The following is a 17,433-nucleotide window of genomic DNA, read 5'->3' as shown; positions in this document are numbered from 1 at the left end:
TCCTCCTGGGAGAAGTTTGGCTGTCTGACGCTGCTGCTCTCTTCTGCCATGGCGAATTGAGTAAACTGTCATTACGCCTTCATGCGGCGCATTTAAGGGCGAGGAGAGGGGCTCATTTGATTGGTGTGATGTGTGTAAAACCCACTCCACGCCTTCTCTCCTTCCTTTTTCCGACTTGCGCAGATAGGAGGGTAGGAGGGGGGAAAGAGGAGTAGCTGCGCCAGGCGCACGGTGTGCCAAACTTGCCAAATCCACCTGGCCACACCCAGTTGGCGAAGCGCAGGTGCGCTGCGCCTCCACCTCGCCCGGTCTGCGAAACTAGAGCCCTTAATGTCACAGAAACTAGAGTGTCTAGCAACTTTTTGGGCAACACTGAAAGACACACAGGCATTTAACCAGCATTTAGGCAGACATGGTTGTCAAGGCTTAATCCCATCTGTGATTTGAACTTGTGGTTTGCTCTGGACCCATCATGGAGAGACACCTGCTGCTAGCTAGACCCCCTCCTTTGTATAATGTGGGACAAACACATCACTAAATATGCAACTCCTGCTGAGCCATGGGCTCCTGCTCATGACTCAGCAGGAGTTGAAAAACATGGACAAAGATTTCTGTTGAAATCAGTGCTAACTTAGCAAGCTTGGGTAATGAGCTTGTGAGAAGTGGATGCTAGGTAGGCTTCTCCACCTCCCAAATGTTTAATGATGTGATTCCACTGATGTCTTCAAATGCAATTCATAATCAATACTCTGTGCTTGTTGACAAAGGGGAAAAAAAGTCTAGTATGGAGCTAACAGCGGTTCTCCCAGCAAGACCACCTCCGAAATGCTACAACTGCTACAATGAATAAAGTCCCACCCACAGGCCTGACACTGTTTCCACTAATATGTCAAAAAACTTTTTTATCTTCTTTTGAAAAATGAGAAAATAATACATATTAAGTGATTCATTACTGTACTTTCTATTTCCTTACACAAAAAGTCATTCATGAAGGCTACCCTCTGAGCTGTTGTCTGTGCTTGCTTCTCCAAATCCTTGATAGTAATTTTCAAAACAAGACGAGGAAAACGGGAAATCAGTGCAAGAAATGGTTCCAAGCTTGATTCCTCTCTCTCGGATCATGCTAGTTGATCGCGTAACAAGAGGAACAACAGCTAATGACAGCATATCTACTGTAAACCAAATTCAGGAGCTGATCATTATTCCTTTTCAAAGCACAGAACTGATGCTTACTTGCTTTATAATTCCTTTACATGAAGTAAACTTCAACAACTTCAATGCAGAGAGATGAATTAGGGAGGAAAGGGAGAACAGATTCCCTGCTGGCTGATCTGAGGATGTACGCAAGAGTGGAGTGGTGGTCTGAGGCAAAGACTTCACAAGCTATGAATAGCTGTCTCTATGCATAGAGCTGTGGTAGGTAGGTCTGAGGAAAAACAGAGGCACCCTACGTGGGGATTATGTTTGCTGAATTCAAACAAAATGTCAACTCATAAAACCCAGCTAGACTGAATTTAATGAATAATAACAGGAAGGAACACATCTCCTGAACATTCATTTGCTTGCTTTTTTCTTTTGCTCTCTCTCTCTCTCTCTGTATCCTTCCATGTTGGACTCTTTCTACTCATCTTTTTATCCTTCTCTCTCTCTTTCCCTGCTTGAGTTCTGCACACAAGCTGGAAGACGAGCTTTTAAAGCTCACATCTCGTCGGCAGGAGGTAGTGTCTTCGGAAAAAGACAACTCCAAATTCTTCTGAAGGAAGGGATTTTGGAAAGTTCTATGAAAAGACTTGAATATTTAGTTGAATAATTTATACGGTGAAAGCTTTAGAGCTGGCGCTGACACAGACTCAGTGCAGATACGCACTCGATGACACACTCACAATATGATGGCGGTCATCCGAGAGGTCAGTGGTGATTCATGGGCAGGTTAGATGTGGTCAGGGAGAGTGCAGGGTAGAGGATTTATATGGGGAGCTTAGCGCCTTCAAACACTTGTTTTTTAAAAGCTCCATTTCTCCACGGCGTTAAACGGATCTCTTCCCGGTGAGAAATGAGAACATTAACTGGGACACGGACATGGTGCACTCTGCACGGCCCTGCCGAGCCCTCTGAGCTGTAACATTTCACATCTGAGCTGCACTCCTTACAAGCTCCCCTGACACCCCGATGCATCATGGGAGGGCTGTAGGGGAGGTTTGGTCGGGGCAAAGCGCGATGTGTCTCAAAACCTGACAACAGCTACGGGCGTTTCCATTAAGAACAACACAACTCAGTGTTACAACTGCACCTTAAGGTGCACGAGGGGTCTTACTCTACAGGACCTCATTCTTTTTTTTTGTTTTCTCACCTCCAGAGGTGAGAAGGAGGAATGAGGAAGGGAAAGAAAACAGCCATGGCAGCAGCTTTTGACAAATTCATCATGAGGTGGCAGAAATGGTCAATAGGTGCGATTTATTGTGTGCTATTTTCTATTTTCTTTTTTTTTTTTTTTGTACATGTACGTTTTATTTTATAGCGTGACTGCCAGGCACCAGTTTAGTCTGTTAGCTTTCCACAAATGCCTTAAGGCACTGCTGACTAAACAAACCATCACCGAACCACAACACATCTACTCCCACTCCTGCTCCCAGATTCCCTTATCTTGCCTCTGCACCCACATCACCCCAGTTACACTGATGCGTTATTACATGTCACATGTGTTCTTTGCACACATATGCACAGCCTGTGATCTGTACTGAACATTTTCTGAGCTTTACCTCATGTGTATATATATATTTATATATATGAGGAAACGAAAGGTCACACTGTGTTAGATAAGTCCTTGAGTGGGTGAAAACACATGTACATGAAATGTGTAGGCGGCAGTACGGGGGGGGGGGGGGGGGGGGGATGCTCCTAGTATTGTTTCCTGGTAGTGCCATCTTAACACTTCCTCCATGTTTACCTGATGTCCACTGCACTAATCCCTTCTATATGACTTCAAAGTTATGTCATACCCACCAATCAGTTGCTATGACTTTCATTTTTTAACAGAAATACTGCCTTTACTCACTAATGAGCACCAACTGCATCTACTTTGCTGTTCTTTTGACTGGCGATTAGCTACTGTCAGTGACTCTTAACACTCCCAACAGATTGGTATTATGTGGATTGGCAGGACATGACTGTGCTGTTGAACTGGTGGCATTAGTACACACCAATGAAGGGGACAGTAGATGGGTGCCATGTCTTGCAAAGCAGAAATGTAAAATAGTTTGGTTGTGGTTCAGCTGCAGGAGGAAAGGCTGACCCAAAACATCTTTATCTGGCACATGGCAGGTTTTTACAATATTGTTTTTAGATTTGCATTTATTTCAGGAATATTAATCAAACTAAATTATTCAAGATTTGTAAGAACAATGGAAGAATGAGATTTGGAGTAAGTCAAAGTTTAAAATATATGTCCAAATCAAAGGAAGTTACTACATGGACGTACAACTTAACATACAGAGAGGGCACAGAGCCCTTTATGCTCAGTTCAGAACTGGTACCTTGCCACTGGGTAATCGAGATGACAGCTATAGAGATATTCCTGAGGAGCAGCATGTATGTGTTTTCTGTGATCTTGGTGCTGTTGAGGATTAAGTACCAGCCCTAATGACACTTCAGTGGCTGGTACTGTTTTCACCTCAACTTCACAGAATGTGGTCCCAGTGGCCAGAGGCAACATGAGGCATGAGGCTCACTGACACTCCTCACTTCACTCTGCCAGCAATAGTGTTTGTGCCTGAATTTGGCTGGGTCTGGGGGCAGGACTCAACCATGTAAAGTAAAAAGGTGGTGGAGGGGGGGTATATAGGCTCTCTGGATGTTTAATTTTTGCCAAAAACAAGCAAAGATAAATACACCATAAGTTTTATCAGTACATTGTAAATAAACTCTTGTATTAATTATGACAGATAAATGAACGAATAATTAGATAATGTTCTATTGTTCCTTTAGAATCAACTTTTCTCCCTCATACGGCACCGCTGCTGGCACCCATTGTAGCTGGAACTACCACAGAGGCTGTTTTGAGTACTGTGCTTGGGGTTTATATGTCTGTTTGTCTGTCTGTGAACAGATTTTGTCACTGCATCAGCGTCACAACCTTGCAAGATGCAGTCATGAAACTTTACAGGTGTATTTAAGATAGAAATGAAGGCCGAATTCAAAGATGGATGTGGCCCGAGCAAGGGCGGCGTGGAGTAGGGAAGGGGCAATCACTCCCTCAAGTTAAAGGCAAGGGTAAAGTGATTTTATTGCAAGGTGGTCTCTGATTTTATTTCGCTTTCCTGGTACTTGGGTGTCTACCGGTAATATGCTGGGTTGGCTCTTTGATGTAGAGATTTTTGTCTTAGCAAGATTTATAGAAAATGTTTTGGGGGGGGGGGGGCACCCAGTGGCTCAGATTTAGCATGTGAGCAACTGACTGTACATTTAGCACTGCCCCACAATGCTTTTCACCCAATTTTTAGTAATGCATGTCCCCAATACAGCTAATATTTGAAAACCTATATTGTTATTTCGGATTTTTCTTTCTTTTATTTGCGAATTTACAGCAGTTATGATCATATTTTGCTTCTTTTGGGGCAATGGTGGTAATATTAGAGCACCACCAAGGACCAGGGACTGCCTATATTCTGAATGGACGACCTACAAAATTTGCTTGTAACCTGCACAGTAATAACAGTCACTTTTAAGATCATATTCAGTACCAAGTCATTGAAAAAAACAAATTAAAGTAGACCTGACTGCATCTGCGATTAAAATGTTTCCACAGGGCTTACAATATGCCTCAGTAATCCAACAAATTAGTTAGAGTGCCCTTTCTTAACCAGGAGACCTTGGTTCATGCTCGCTATTGGGAAGTGTCTGCCCTGTTGATGTGACCTGTGTCCTTGAGGAAATGTAGCATATCTATCAGCGCCAACTGACCCCAACCTCTGACCTCCCTGGAGGGGTAAACAAACACATTTTCCCACATAATGTCTGAAGAAGCTACATGCAAGCAACAGGGGGATATAAGAAAAAAAAAAAAGAGAGAGAGAGAGAGGAAAAAGGCTATTTCTCACCAGCGGATGTGTGAACTCAGGGGCATGGTCGTTCTTGTCTGTGATGGTAATGGTAGCTGTGGCTGTTCCTGTTAGGCCCACCTCACTTCCTGCCATGTCCTTGGCCACAATCTCTAACTCGTATGTTGTGGTCGGCAGTGTCTGGGGAATAAACACACAGCAAGTCAGAGTTAAAAAGATGAAATATACAGTGTGAACACAGGACCAAAATATATATTTATGGCCTAAAGAAAGAAAGAACAGTGCTGTAAAATCTGGACAGAAAGAAACAAGGAGATTAATGGAGAAAGTAATACTTTATAGGAAGGCCAGCAGGGAGAAAACAGCAGAAAAAAAAGTTACAAGCACAAAGGAAGCGCAAGTACAATATTTTAGAAAGATGAAAGACAAAATCAAGGTCATACAATAATAGCTTCTGCATCAGGGGGGACTCATTCACACACACATGCACACACTTTGTGTGTGGTGATAATCTTCAGATAATCTTTTTGAGAGCCGAATCATTAAAAATCATTACTAGATGAATGATTAGCCATGTGAGTGATTAAATTAATCCACCTAAAGCAAAAGCTAACGCTTATCGCCATGTTCTACATTGCTGTAAGACCCTCTGACAAAGCTTGAAAGCTCTTCTAATAGTCCACGAGAGGCTCGGATCTACCATCAAATCGACTGGATAATGGCTGGAAAAAAATCATAGTATAAAAATGCACCCTCATGCTCACGTACCAGTGTTAAAAGCTCCAGTAAACACTCGTGACATCTCTAGGGAAGGGTCAGGAATCCACATTTTGATATTCATACATGTAAGAACTGATAGGGCGGTAAAAGAGAGAGGAAAAATGGTCCCTAAAGCTATGCAGTATGGGATCAAAGTATAAGCATACTATGCACGGTTTACGCTCTTCCATTTTAAAGATTCCCCAGTGGCTCAGAGCTAGTTTTTACACACATTTTCCACAATGCTTTGGGGCATCGAAGATCAAGAGTTCTGGGCCCTGCCTGAAAAGACAAACTATTTTCCTCTGCGCAATCTGTAAAATCAGAGCGATCGTTCAGGGATTTCGAGATTTTGTGGCCTTTAAAAGCTTTCAGAATCCTCACACCTTTTTTTAGTTAGTTTTGTTGTTGATTTGATGTTGGAGATGAAGGAGTGAGGATTAAAAAAAAAACTGAACCCGTGTCATTCACACTTACAACACAAATTAAGTCTGATGATTGTACATTCCTACACAAGCCAGGGAGAGGGATCCGTCCTTGATTACAGAGTAACTCTCCTGAAGCACAAACCCCCAAATTAGATATGTAATTCAGTTACTGGCCTGGCAGCCTCTGTAATCTATATAACAACTGAAGAAATATAGCTCATACATATACAGTGAGGCTTTCATAATGTTCATAACAGGGATAATCATTTGTTGCCATAATTCATGCCTAATAGAAATGTTGACTCTGATGTATAAATAACAGGAGGTAGGGGCTGGTAAAGCCAACATTTATTTATCCGCTGCAGTGTTTTTCTCCCTACTGGGGGTGTTAACTGTCACATGCTTAATAAACTTCATCCATCTGTCTCACTGAAAATGCTGCTGGAGCTCTCTCCTGCACTGTAGATTCACCTCGGAGTGCACGTATGCTCAACCCCCGGTACAAAACACAGAGGAGCAAGATGCACAGTAACACAGTGGAAGACACACTTACACTCATGAAGTGTAACACACTAACTAAACCGCTTGTAGGAGGGCATTTATGGGCCAGCTGATGGCCACTAAGGTACTGCTCCAGCTGAGCCTCTTTTACAGTGCAGTTACATTAGACAACTGTTCATCCTCCTTGTAAAAATGTTTTGTTAGCTAGTGAAAGATTCATTTCAATTTCGCGTAATTTTCACAACATTACATGGTTGTATTTAAGCAGCAGCAACAGTAGTGAAATAGTACTAGTGATGTGATTTTATGTTTATTTTTCTGCTTTCATTCATGCCAGCTCGTGGTTGGCATGAATAAAAGCCAGTTTGTAATTGTTTTGAATATTCATCCCCTTAAATTGCATTTACATTTATTACACACACTCTGACTACCCTAAACCCACCACTGTGTTTACATCGTTTTCTCTGCCTCATCACGTCCCCGATCTTTACACTCGCAGACAGTCAACCTGATTATTTTTGATGATATTGTTTACCGACAAAGAGCTGTGACCCAACATCCCCTCACGTTGTACACAAATCCCCCGCTCCTCTGCTCAGTGTCAACCTGAGCAGTAGCGGCGGTTGTCAGCGTGCATGTGTGCGTTCTACTTTTCCCTCATCATAGATAGTGCTCTAATCAATTTCATCTGAAGCAGGCAGGGGGAGATCAAACGATCAATGGTTAGACACCTTGAGGCTTGTTTTAATTATCACATCACCTAGAACTTAGATGCAGTGATAAACTATTCACTGAAATGAATGATATTGATGATGATATTGATATTGAGGTCAGGAACGGCATGATGTATGGAAGGTTTGGGGTAAAAATCTTGAATGTACAGACCAATTTTTTTATTTTTAAAACCAAAAAGCTCAAGAGTGTACCTTTGAATGGAAAATGGATGAGGTCCTTTCATCATTTACAGAGGACCTAGCATGGTAGGTGACTTGCATCGTACATAAAATCCCTTAAACACCAAATGGACTCAAAGGGGGAACAATTTGGATGCACTTTTAACTGTCTGTTTTTATTTACAGACCACTTTATATACAGTGGGAATGACCAGCCGAGAGGCGTGCCACCTCCTGTCGTAAACTCCATCCTTTCAAGCAGCTGCTCCAGGGGAGATTGTGGAAAGAGCGAGACAATAAACAGGTGTTTCTATCAATAGTTTGTCACACATAGTGGGTGACAGGGGCGTCCCTCACAACCAGCTCCTGTTCCATCAAACGTTGTGCAGGCAGATGGTGCTCCATGGACCTGTGAGTTTATTAAACCCATGCACACAACCACGCGTGAATGCACGCACACACGCTGACTCTAAAACACACGCACACACCTGCACACAGACGTACACTTTTGCCCTCCAGCTGGAGAAGAGAAGGGCTCTGGAATACCTGCAGTCTCAGTGGTGTCTAAACACATTGAGCGTGGCCTCCTCTGGCGACTGACAACGTCTTAATGAGTATTTCCTGAGTCTCAACTCAATTATAAACTCCCTGGCAGTACCTGGCCAAGAGAAGATGTTCAAATTCACTGGAGATACAGAGTTACAGCGACGGGGAATTTTCCCTCCAGGTGTCAGAAAACTTCTACTGGCATAGCGTTGATTGAGATACTCCTCTCAGTCAGCCCTTTCATTTTTCAGCTCCTTGTTAATTTGTCTGGAAACACTTGATTAAACTTTAGTGAGCAGCAATAGTGTTACAGTCAATGGAAAAAGTTACTTTTGGCCATTTCTCCCCTGAGCTTAAGTAGACAAATCAAATGAATGCCAATAATTGTAATGCTTTGGTGGCCCACAGTAATATTCCCTCTATATGAATCTATTTTGTATCTTTCCATTCTGTACTTGCTCTCATAAACTGTTTGCACATTTCCTATTATTCCTATTTTGAATGGCTGCAATCATATGACGAATGTGTTGGCTGAAGCAAAAAAGGAAGCAGTCCTCATAAGGAGTTAGGTTGGGGTGATGGATTGATCACAAAACACAGGACTTTCCCACACGAGACTGGTGTCCAAAACCGTGTGAACTTTAAATGAGCTTTGAGTCATTTTAAAGTACATCATGACCATGTTTCTTTTCCTAAACCCAACCACAGTAACTTGCATATTGCCTTAAACCAACCTCTATAACTTTACGTTAATAACATAACTTTATATTAAGTACGTAACGTCATTTGTAGGGTGCTAATTCGTAGGATAGCATACGAAACATTGCGTTTGCTTTTCCTAGGGTAACACACAAACTGTTGCATGAGGATACATTCCACTCTCACGTTTTTCAGCTAAGTGGCTCCCATCATTCCTCCCTTGTTACTACTCCAACAGGAATCAACATTATCATTTGATAATCAACCAAATTGTGATTATGGTCATTTTGGTTTGAAGCAAGTTGTAATGGATTTGGAGCAAGCAAGATGGCCGCAGGCAAGCTCGGCGCGCTGACAGCTCTTTTAGTATATGGTATGATTTTAAAACTTTTAGATACTGGTCCATTTTTAAAACACGACAGAACTGAGCAAAGCGCACACAACACGCTGGGCCAATTTGCAAACTTAAAAAACACCCTGGGAGACCCAACGTTACCAAACATTTTGGATATGGTAACAGCATACTGCTTGACACCTTTATCTATCCCTCCTGGTTCAACGCAACCAAAAAACGGGATATCACCACAACAAAAAGCCAACGAAGCGACAAACTCATCATCATCCTCTGTCTACTACTCTCCGGAGATGTCCACCAATGCCCTGGCCCTATGACTGCCAACATTGCCGACACAGACACAAACGCGGAAGAAGCCTTCACCATCGGCAAAGAAAGCAACACAATCAGCTTACAGGTACGCATGATTAGCAGTGAATTTGCACATGAGCATGTCCACCAACCTAATCCTGCTGCTGCCGTCTGTTGTCCGAGTATTGAGGAGGAAGAACCGGTGACGCTACAGCAACCCAATGACACAGCTGGCCAGCCATGGACTCGGAGGTCCCCCTGCTTCCGGTGCTTCCCAGAGGTCGCGAGCATACGAGACTTGACAGCATCTTGGAAACTTCTCCCAGCTCCGAAGATGGCTCCCAGGCGGTGATGAACATGAATCCCATCTATCATAATATATCTCATGCCGATGTTGGTGAGTGCTGTCCAGTTACACCACATTCTTCTGATTCCACTGGTCATTGTTACTGTCCATCACAGAAAATCGGTCCGACAAGCAACCTGGACACTAATGTTGGGCCCGGCGGTTCTGATGATAACGCAGAATGTTCAATTCCCGGGACAAAAGCCAAAACTTACACAGTAAATCCAGCAATTAAAAAACTTAAGAAAATGACCTTCTTTCAGTCAGTTAATAACGCTCGTCTTCTGTGGGATCCTCAGGTTAAGCCTAAAGGCTTACTTGGAGGCCATTTAAATATATGCAGTGTCACTTTAAAAAGTGACCAGATTAAACACCTCCTCCTAGAATCCAACCTGGACTTTCTGTGTCTATCCGAAACATGGCTTCATAGTAATTCTCCAACTGCTGTTCTGACTGTACCTGGATGTAATATATTCAGAAAAGATAGATCTGAAGGAAAAGGGGGAGGTCTCATGTTTTATATCAGAAATAACTTACAATGTGACCAGATACATTGGTCCTCTGACAATGAATTAGAATGTATTGGTTTAAATGTCACATTGTCTCTTCAAATGTCATTTACCCTCTAAGGTCTATACCGACCCCCAAACGCAAAAATACTTTTTTCGATCAGCTAAACTCAATACTCAGGGAATGCAACTTGACAAAGAAGTTATTTTGATGGGTGACTTTAACATCAACTGGGAACTGAAAAATGGTAGAAGAGCTCTAAAACATGTTATTACAAAATATGACCTTGTGCAGTTAATTAAAGGACCAACAAGGATTACATCTTCCTCCAGCACCCAAACTGACTTAGTGTTTAGCAATAATCCAGAGAGGGTAACTAAATCATTTAACATGGTCACTGGGTTGTCTGATCATAATTTAACACTTATATCAAGGAAACTGACAAAGAAACGATTTAATCTGACCACCACTCCAAAGAGCAGCTATTTTAGAATACCTAAGTGTGACCAAGATGATTTTGGTGCTGCAATAAATGGAATCAACTGGTGTGATCTTATGTCAGGAACAAATGTGGAAACTGGTAGTCATCTGTTTCTTTCCACAATCCAATCCACATTAAAAAGATTTCTAAAAGAAGTGAAGCCCAAACATTGTCAAAAGAGCACTCTCCCCTGGTTAAATGGGGATATACGGAAATTAATGAGTGAATGAGATCGTGCCTTAAAAACGGCAATGAAGTCCAAACTAGAAAATGACAAACGTAGATTCACAACCCTGAGGAATAGAGTAATCAAAGAACTAAGACAGGGGAAGGTATTTTTTTCATAAATGTATTTAATGAAGCAAAAGGGAACTGTAAATTGATTTGGGATAATTTGAAGAAATTAACAGGAAAAGATCGTAAGGGCTCTGAAAGAAGACTAGAACTAAATATAAATGGTTGTCAAACACAAGACCCATTACAAATTGCAACTGTCTTTAACACATACTTTGTTGATTCTGTTAAAGCATTAACATATAGCCCACCTATAGATTCCTTAAACATAGTTCCAGTAAATGAAACTCAACTTGTGTTCTCTATAAATGAGGTCACAGAGCCTCGAGTGAAAAAAATAATAAGCCAACTAAAAAACTCCAAATCCAAGGATGCGTTCGGGCTGGACCCTATATTTCTGAAAAATCACAAAGACTCACTTTCCGGTCCTGTCACCAACCTGATCAATGCATCTTTTAGAGAGGCTCAGTATCCACAGGTCTGGAAACCAGCAATAATCACGCCAATTTTTAAGTCAGGAAAAACAAACGAGGTGGGAAACTATAGGCCTATCAGCATTCTTCCAATAGTGTCAAAGATTGCTGAGAGGTGTGTAGCAGAACAGCTAACCTCACATCTCAACAACACTCCATATACATTACACCCCATGCAGTTTGGCTTCAGAGCCAACCACTCCACTGATACTGCGAATTGCTTTTTCATCGAGTCTATTAAGTCAAAAATGGATAAGGGGGGTGTGGTTGGAGCTGTGTTTCTAGACCTGAGGAAGGCATTTGACACCATTAGCCACAATGTGCTCATTGCTAAGCTGTCTCGGTTTAATTTTTCCCTCGATGCTTTGAAATACTTTAAATCCTACCTGGAAGGCAGAACACAATCCGTCAGAATTAAGGGTAAACTATCACCTTATCTAAAAAATGAAGTGGGGGTACCCCAGGGATCAGTTCTGGGCCCTCTACTGTTTAGTCTGTATATTAGTGATTTGCCTTCTGTCTGTACCGGTTCTGAAATTCAAATGTATGCAGACGATACAGTAATCTATGTACATGGTAAAAACAAAGAAGAGGTGGCAAAAAAACTTTCAACAACTATGGTGCAGGTATCTAAATGGCTCCACAATTCCTGTCTTCACCTTAATGTTAAAAAAAACTGTTTGCATGTTTTTCACAAAGAAAACATCTAATACACCTGACCCAAATGTGTATGTTGCAGGTGATAGGGTTCAAGTGGCGACAGAATTCAAATATCTGGGAATTATTCTTGACTCAAACCTCACAATTCAAAAACAAGTAAAGAAAGTCACGCAAACAATCAAACACAACCTGGCCAACTTCAGATACATCAGAAATTGTTTAAACTTGGAAACCGCAAAATTATACTTCAATGCAATGATAATGCCCCACTTAACATACTGCCTCACCAGTTGGACCCAGACCTGCAAAACAACATTAAAACCAATTCAATCTGTGTATAAGCAAGCCCTAAAAGTCCTGGACAAGAAATCCTTTCGTTATCATCACTGCAGTATCCTGGACAAGCATGTCCTTTTAAGCTGGGATAACACTGTAAAATTTCACAACATAAATCTAGTTTTCAAAATTCTCCATGGTTTGGCTCCACCACCACTTGCCGACTTTTTTAAATTGAGCAGCAGACTGACCAGATCGGCCTCAACAACTACTCTCATTGTACCACTGAGAAAAAGTTCCTTCAGCCAGTCAGCCTTCTCAGTGCGAGCTGCCCAGTTCTGGAACTCATTACCACCACAAATTCGCAATAGTGAAACACACAAAGCCTTCAAACACACTCTAAAAATATGGTTAAAAGATAATCAGGCCTGCGATCACAATCAGTATTCCATACTAATCCTATAACTCTGTCTACCTGCTTGCGTGCCTCTCTGCCTCCATATTGCCTGCTTGACTGCCCATCTGCTTGTCTGTTTCGCTTGCTTACATGTTGCTTAAATGTGCATTGCGTTTTGTTTTGTATTGTTCTGTATTGTTTGTTCCTGGTGTCCTGCCAATATGCTGCATTGCCACTATGTTTGTCTGTTTGCCTGATGTAACCTACCTGCCGGCTGAAGCTTATTTTCCTGTCTTTTAATGTGCTTGATGTGCTTTCCATTGTGATTATGTGCCACTTCTTGTCTTTTACTGTGTGTGTTATGCTTTCTATTCTGATCCATGTGCTTTTATATGCGCTGTGTTGTATATTTTACTGTTATTACGCAATGTTGATTGTAATGTTTTTTTCTTTTAGCTGGCATTTAACACTTTGCCAAGACTGCAGTTGGAAACGAGCTACTCAGCTAAAACTGGCACATTTGCAGAAATGTTCATTAATGAGCACTGTCCATGTACAAATAAACAAATAAATGAAATAAAATGAAATGGAAATCTATCAAAAATTAGTTGTTAAACTGCTTGTTGTACATGCATGACGAGTTTTGTTGGATGTATCGCCTCATAGTTAAACACATTAAACATCAGTTTGATTACTTTATATATGTTTTGCATGTTTGTCAGACTGATTTACTTAAATATCAACATTAGAAAAAGGACGAGAGCCTCATTGAAGGCTGTACTGAAGCACAGTGTTGCATTGAGCTAAACACTAACATAAGCATGCTAATACGCTTAAAGTGACACTGCTGACATGCTGGTGTTTAGCAGGTGTAATGTTTACATATTCATGAATTACGTTTAGTACATTAGCAAGCCAATAATTTGCTAATCAGCACTAAACACAAGCTGAGAGGAATGCCAGGAGTTTTTGCAGGTAATTGGTTATTAACCAAAGTACTGGACACATTCCAAGTTTGATCTAATGATTGTGCTCTGTGAAACGTTGAGAGATCGCTAGAATTCACATCAAACATTCATTTATAAATCAAATTTCACGGCAAACCATTCAATAGTTTCTGAGACTTTTTACAGAGTACCACAACTGTTAACCTCTTTGTGGCGCTGGAGGAAAAGCCCAGGGGCTCATATTTTTTTCCCTCTAGGGACCAGGAGTTATGTATAAAACTTTTAATGGAAATCCATGTAATAGTCGTAGCGGACCAACTGCCATTGTCATCCCTACAGCGATGCCCTTAGCATTGCTGAAACCTTCTTATTCATATCTCAGCACTGATACTACTATAGAATTCAGCCCCTCTGCAGGGTTTACTGTTGCATGTAGTAAGTACAGAAGGAAAAGTTTTAACAAAGTCTGCACCGGTACTAGTGTTCCTGCCGAGTGACTCACTAAAGGCAGCATAACCTTTGTCCGGCCGAAATTCACTCCAGTGAAAACAAATGTGATCTTCGGTGAACTCTTGGACTATCTGTGAAACTCAGTGTGATAGAACTCACCAAAATTACCACTTGAGGAACAACACTGCTTTCTCTCCAAAGCACTGTATAATTTTCTTTGTAAAACAGAAGTGGGAGAAAAAACCAGGAAGCCACAAGTGATTTCATTGAGCGATTGTGTTTGTGAAAGCTGGCGGGAAAAACGAACAAAAAGCTAATGAAGTCGAGCGTACCGAATGATATGACAGGCCTTGTTTAAGAGACATCTGATCGGAGAATGACATTTCAGACCGTCACATTCTGCCTTGAAAGGATTTCATCAAAGCCCCCCGAGTAAGGGCTGATCCTCGGCACAAAGCAAGGGGAAAGGAAGGGATGAGAGTAAGAGAGAGAGAGAGAGGGATGGAGAGGGATAAGTGAGGAAACGAAGAGAACAGAATAAGAGAGAAAGAGAGCGGCCTGACATCTGAGACACCACATTAACTCTCTGAATAGGTGTGATATTATATTCAAATTGGCAGTAGGTTCTTTGTTCTCCTCTGGCCCTTCACTAGTGCTCACTCTCAGCACCAAACCACTGGCTATTCTTCAGGCCTCTTTTGAAATGCTTAGAGAAATGATGACAGACGTAAAAGGCTTAGGAAAAAAAAAAAACAACCGGAGTTATATGAAAACTAGTGAAGTATTTCCACAAGTGCAATGTTATTTCTCTCACCTCTATGCCTTCATCTACTTTTCTACATATTCCTTTTTCTCTTCAGGTCTCTTGATAGAATTTATACATTTTCTTTCTTCCTTGGCATTGAAAAGACAGTCTCATTATGTAACGGCTATATCGTGTGTTTGCAGGCCTCCAAAAATGGTCTGTCCCTTCTTTAATCAAGTTATATTTTCTGCTTTTCATTCTCACAGACTTTTGTCTCAGGATAACAAAACAAATACATATAAAATATGAATTTTCAGGATGCAAGGTTCACTTTGTCTTTATGAATCTCTCAAGTGTGTTTCTCCTGGTGTTTCCATTCATCATTGTCAAAGCCCATTCATACTCATTTCCTCTATTTCCCTGTGATGTGTGGGTATAATACTTATGAAGCTTTCAGACTGAAAGCTGTAACTCTAATGTTCTCTGTACGCATCACTCACAGGATATGGTTTCATGATTTTTCAGAATCCACAGCCCTTGTTCAATACAAAAATGTAATCCAAAGTTTATCTGAAGTTAATATAAGGCTTTAGCAGCCTGAGTTATTCAGATTAACTTTTTTCGTTTCTATTTTTCCACTGCAGCTCAACAAGAAATCATTCTCAGGGGAAACACAGAGGGAATTTCATACTACAAGGATGGTAACCTTGGAAGATATCTGCATGACTTGACTAGCTCAGAAAGCTGAAGCCTAATATTAACCTCAGATGAACTTGGAAAAACATTTTTGTAGGGAATGAGAACTATGGATCATTTAACAAAACCTGTTTCTGTGTTCATATTTAAGTGTAGATAACCAATGGGCCATGCGGGGCTCTTTCGGGTTTGGTCTACTTGACATGGTGCTTCAAGTTCTTTGTAGTGAACTTGAAACAAAGATGGAGCTGCTGTCTGTAATGGGTAACTTCTTGTTCAATGCTGGGGTTTTTTATTTATGTAACAACACATGAAAACAACACATAGGTTATTACAGGTGGTAAATATTCAGTGCTTCGGCGTAAAGGTATACTATACAGGATCGTTGGTTACTGTTTGAATAAACGCTCATCAGCATAACTGAAAGTAAAAGTCAACCTCGGATTCACTCTCATTTTGTGTTTCTCTTGGCTATATTTGTGTATTCAGTGTTGTGTCTCTTGGATCCCTGCTGCTTATGGGCTAGCACCTGGTTGTTACCTTTTTACAAAGCCCCAACCTCACCTGAGTGCTGTGGGGGTACATGCCCATGAACGTCATGAACACAGAAAATTAGACAGAGGCAGAGGGCAAAGACACACACTTCTAGTGGCTCATAAGTGATGACTGAGTCCATACATTGATTTTTAGGAAAATCCTGCATAATATACCTTTAAATTAACTGTGTCAGGCTTCAGTTGGGTTCAGACATAGAAAACAGAATGCATGTCAGGTCTAGATTGGGCTTGGTTACGACTCTCTCTGACTCGGGCTGGATTTGGACAAAAATACATGGCCTGAGCTGCACTCTAGTTCACATGGGTCCTTGCCTGTTTTATAAGACTGACTTAAAACATTGTGAACCTGTCCTGTAAAAAAGAGCAGAGACAGCTAGAAACAAGACAAACACTCTGCAGCCATGCTAGCAGCTCTGTCAGGCTGTACTTGGGCATAGCTTCTCTTTGAGTTAAATACACTACTAACATGCACACTGTGCGCTTACACGTTCACAATGACAATGCCAGTGGCACCTTGACAAATAACTGGAGATGAATTTATTGTCTTTAAGAGGCTGTGACACACTGATTTGAGCTAGTGCAAAGGTACGTGTAACTTGTGAAACTAGACAACCTAAAGCATCCATTGGCACCAACCATGTTGGCATAATTTGCTGGGAAGAGGGATAAATACCACTCCAAATTAAGGCTAAATTTTGGTGAGGGAGCAATGGGCATGGCAAATTCAAAGGGGTCCCTTGAACTCTAACCTCAAGATATCTGAATGAAAATGGGTTTAATGGGTTCCCATGAGGATTCCCTAAACTTAGAAGGCTTGTTCCCAATAAATAATTTGCTCCGGACAATCAATGGACTCCTTCAAAATAAAGGACATGGACAACCATCCTATGTGAAGAACAATAAATTGCCTAACATGTAAAGATACAAAACATATTAAAACAGGGTTGTTTTAGAACTCATGGAGATCAGCCTAAGTTCATTAAGGAAGACTTTCTTTAGGCTGTATCCATTCACAATTCTCTCTCTATCCCACTCCCACTACTTCCACTAATCAGCTGACTATGGGTGTTCC

At 41.3% G+C, this 17,433-nt stretch overlaps 1 protein-coding gene across 1 annotated transcript in view; it reads right to left on the bottom strand.

Moving 5' to 3' along the window:
• cdh13 (cadherin 13, H-cadherin (heart)) overlaps positions 1-17,433 on the bottom strand; it is a 460,534-nt gene that overhangs the window by 96,002 nt on the left and 347,099 nt on the right. Inside the window, exon 9 of the mRNA XM_049574962.1 lies at positions 5,097-5,237. Coding sequence (XP_049430919.1) covers positions 5,097-5,237 — 141 coding nt within the window. The remainder of the gene's footprint in view (positions 1-5,096; positions 5,238-17,433) is intronic.

This window comes from Epinephelus fuscoguttatus, linkage group LG4, assembly GCF_011397635.1.
Source record: "Epinephelus fuscoguttatus linkage group LG4, E.fuscoguttatus.final_Chr_v1".
Lineage (NCBI taxonomy): Eukaryota > Metazoa > Chordata > Actinopteri > Perciformes > Serranidae > Epinephelus > Epinephelus fuscoguttatus.
Note: the sequence above shows the minus strand (reverse complement) of the source record. Positions and strands in the feature narration are given on the sequence as shown.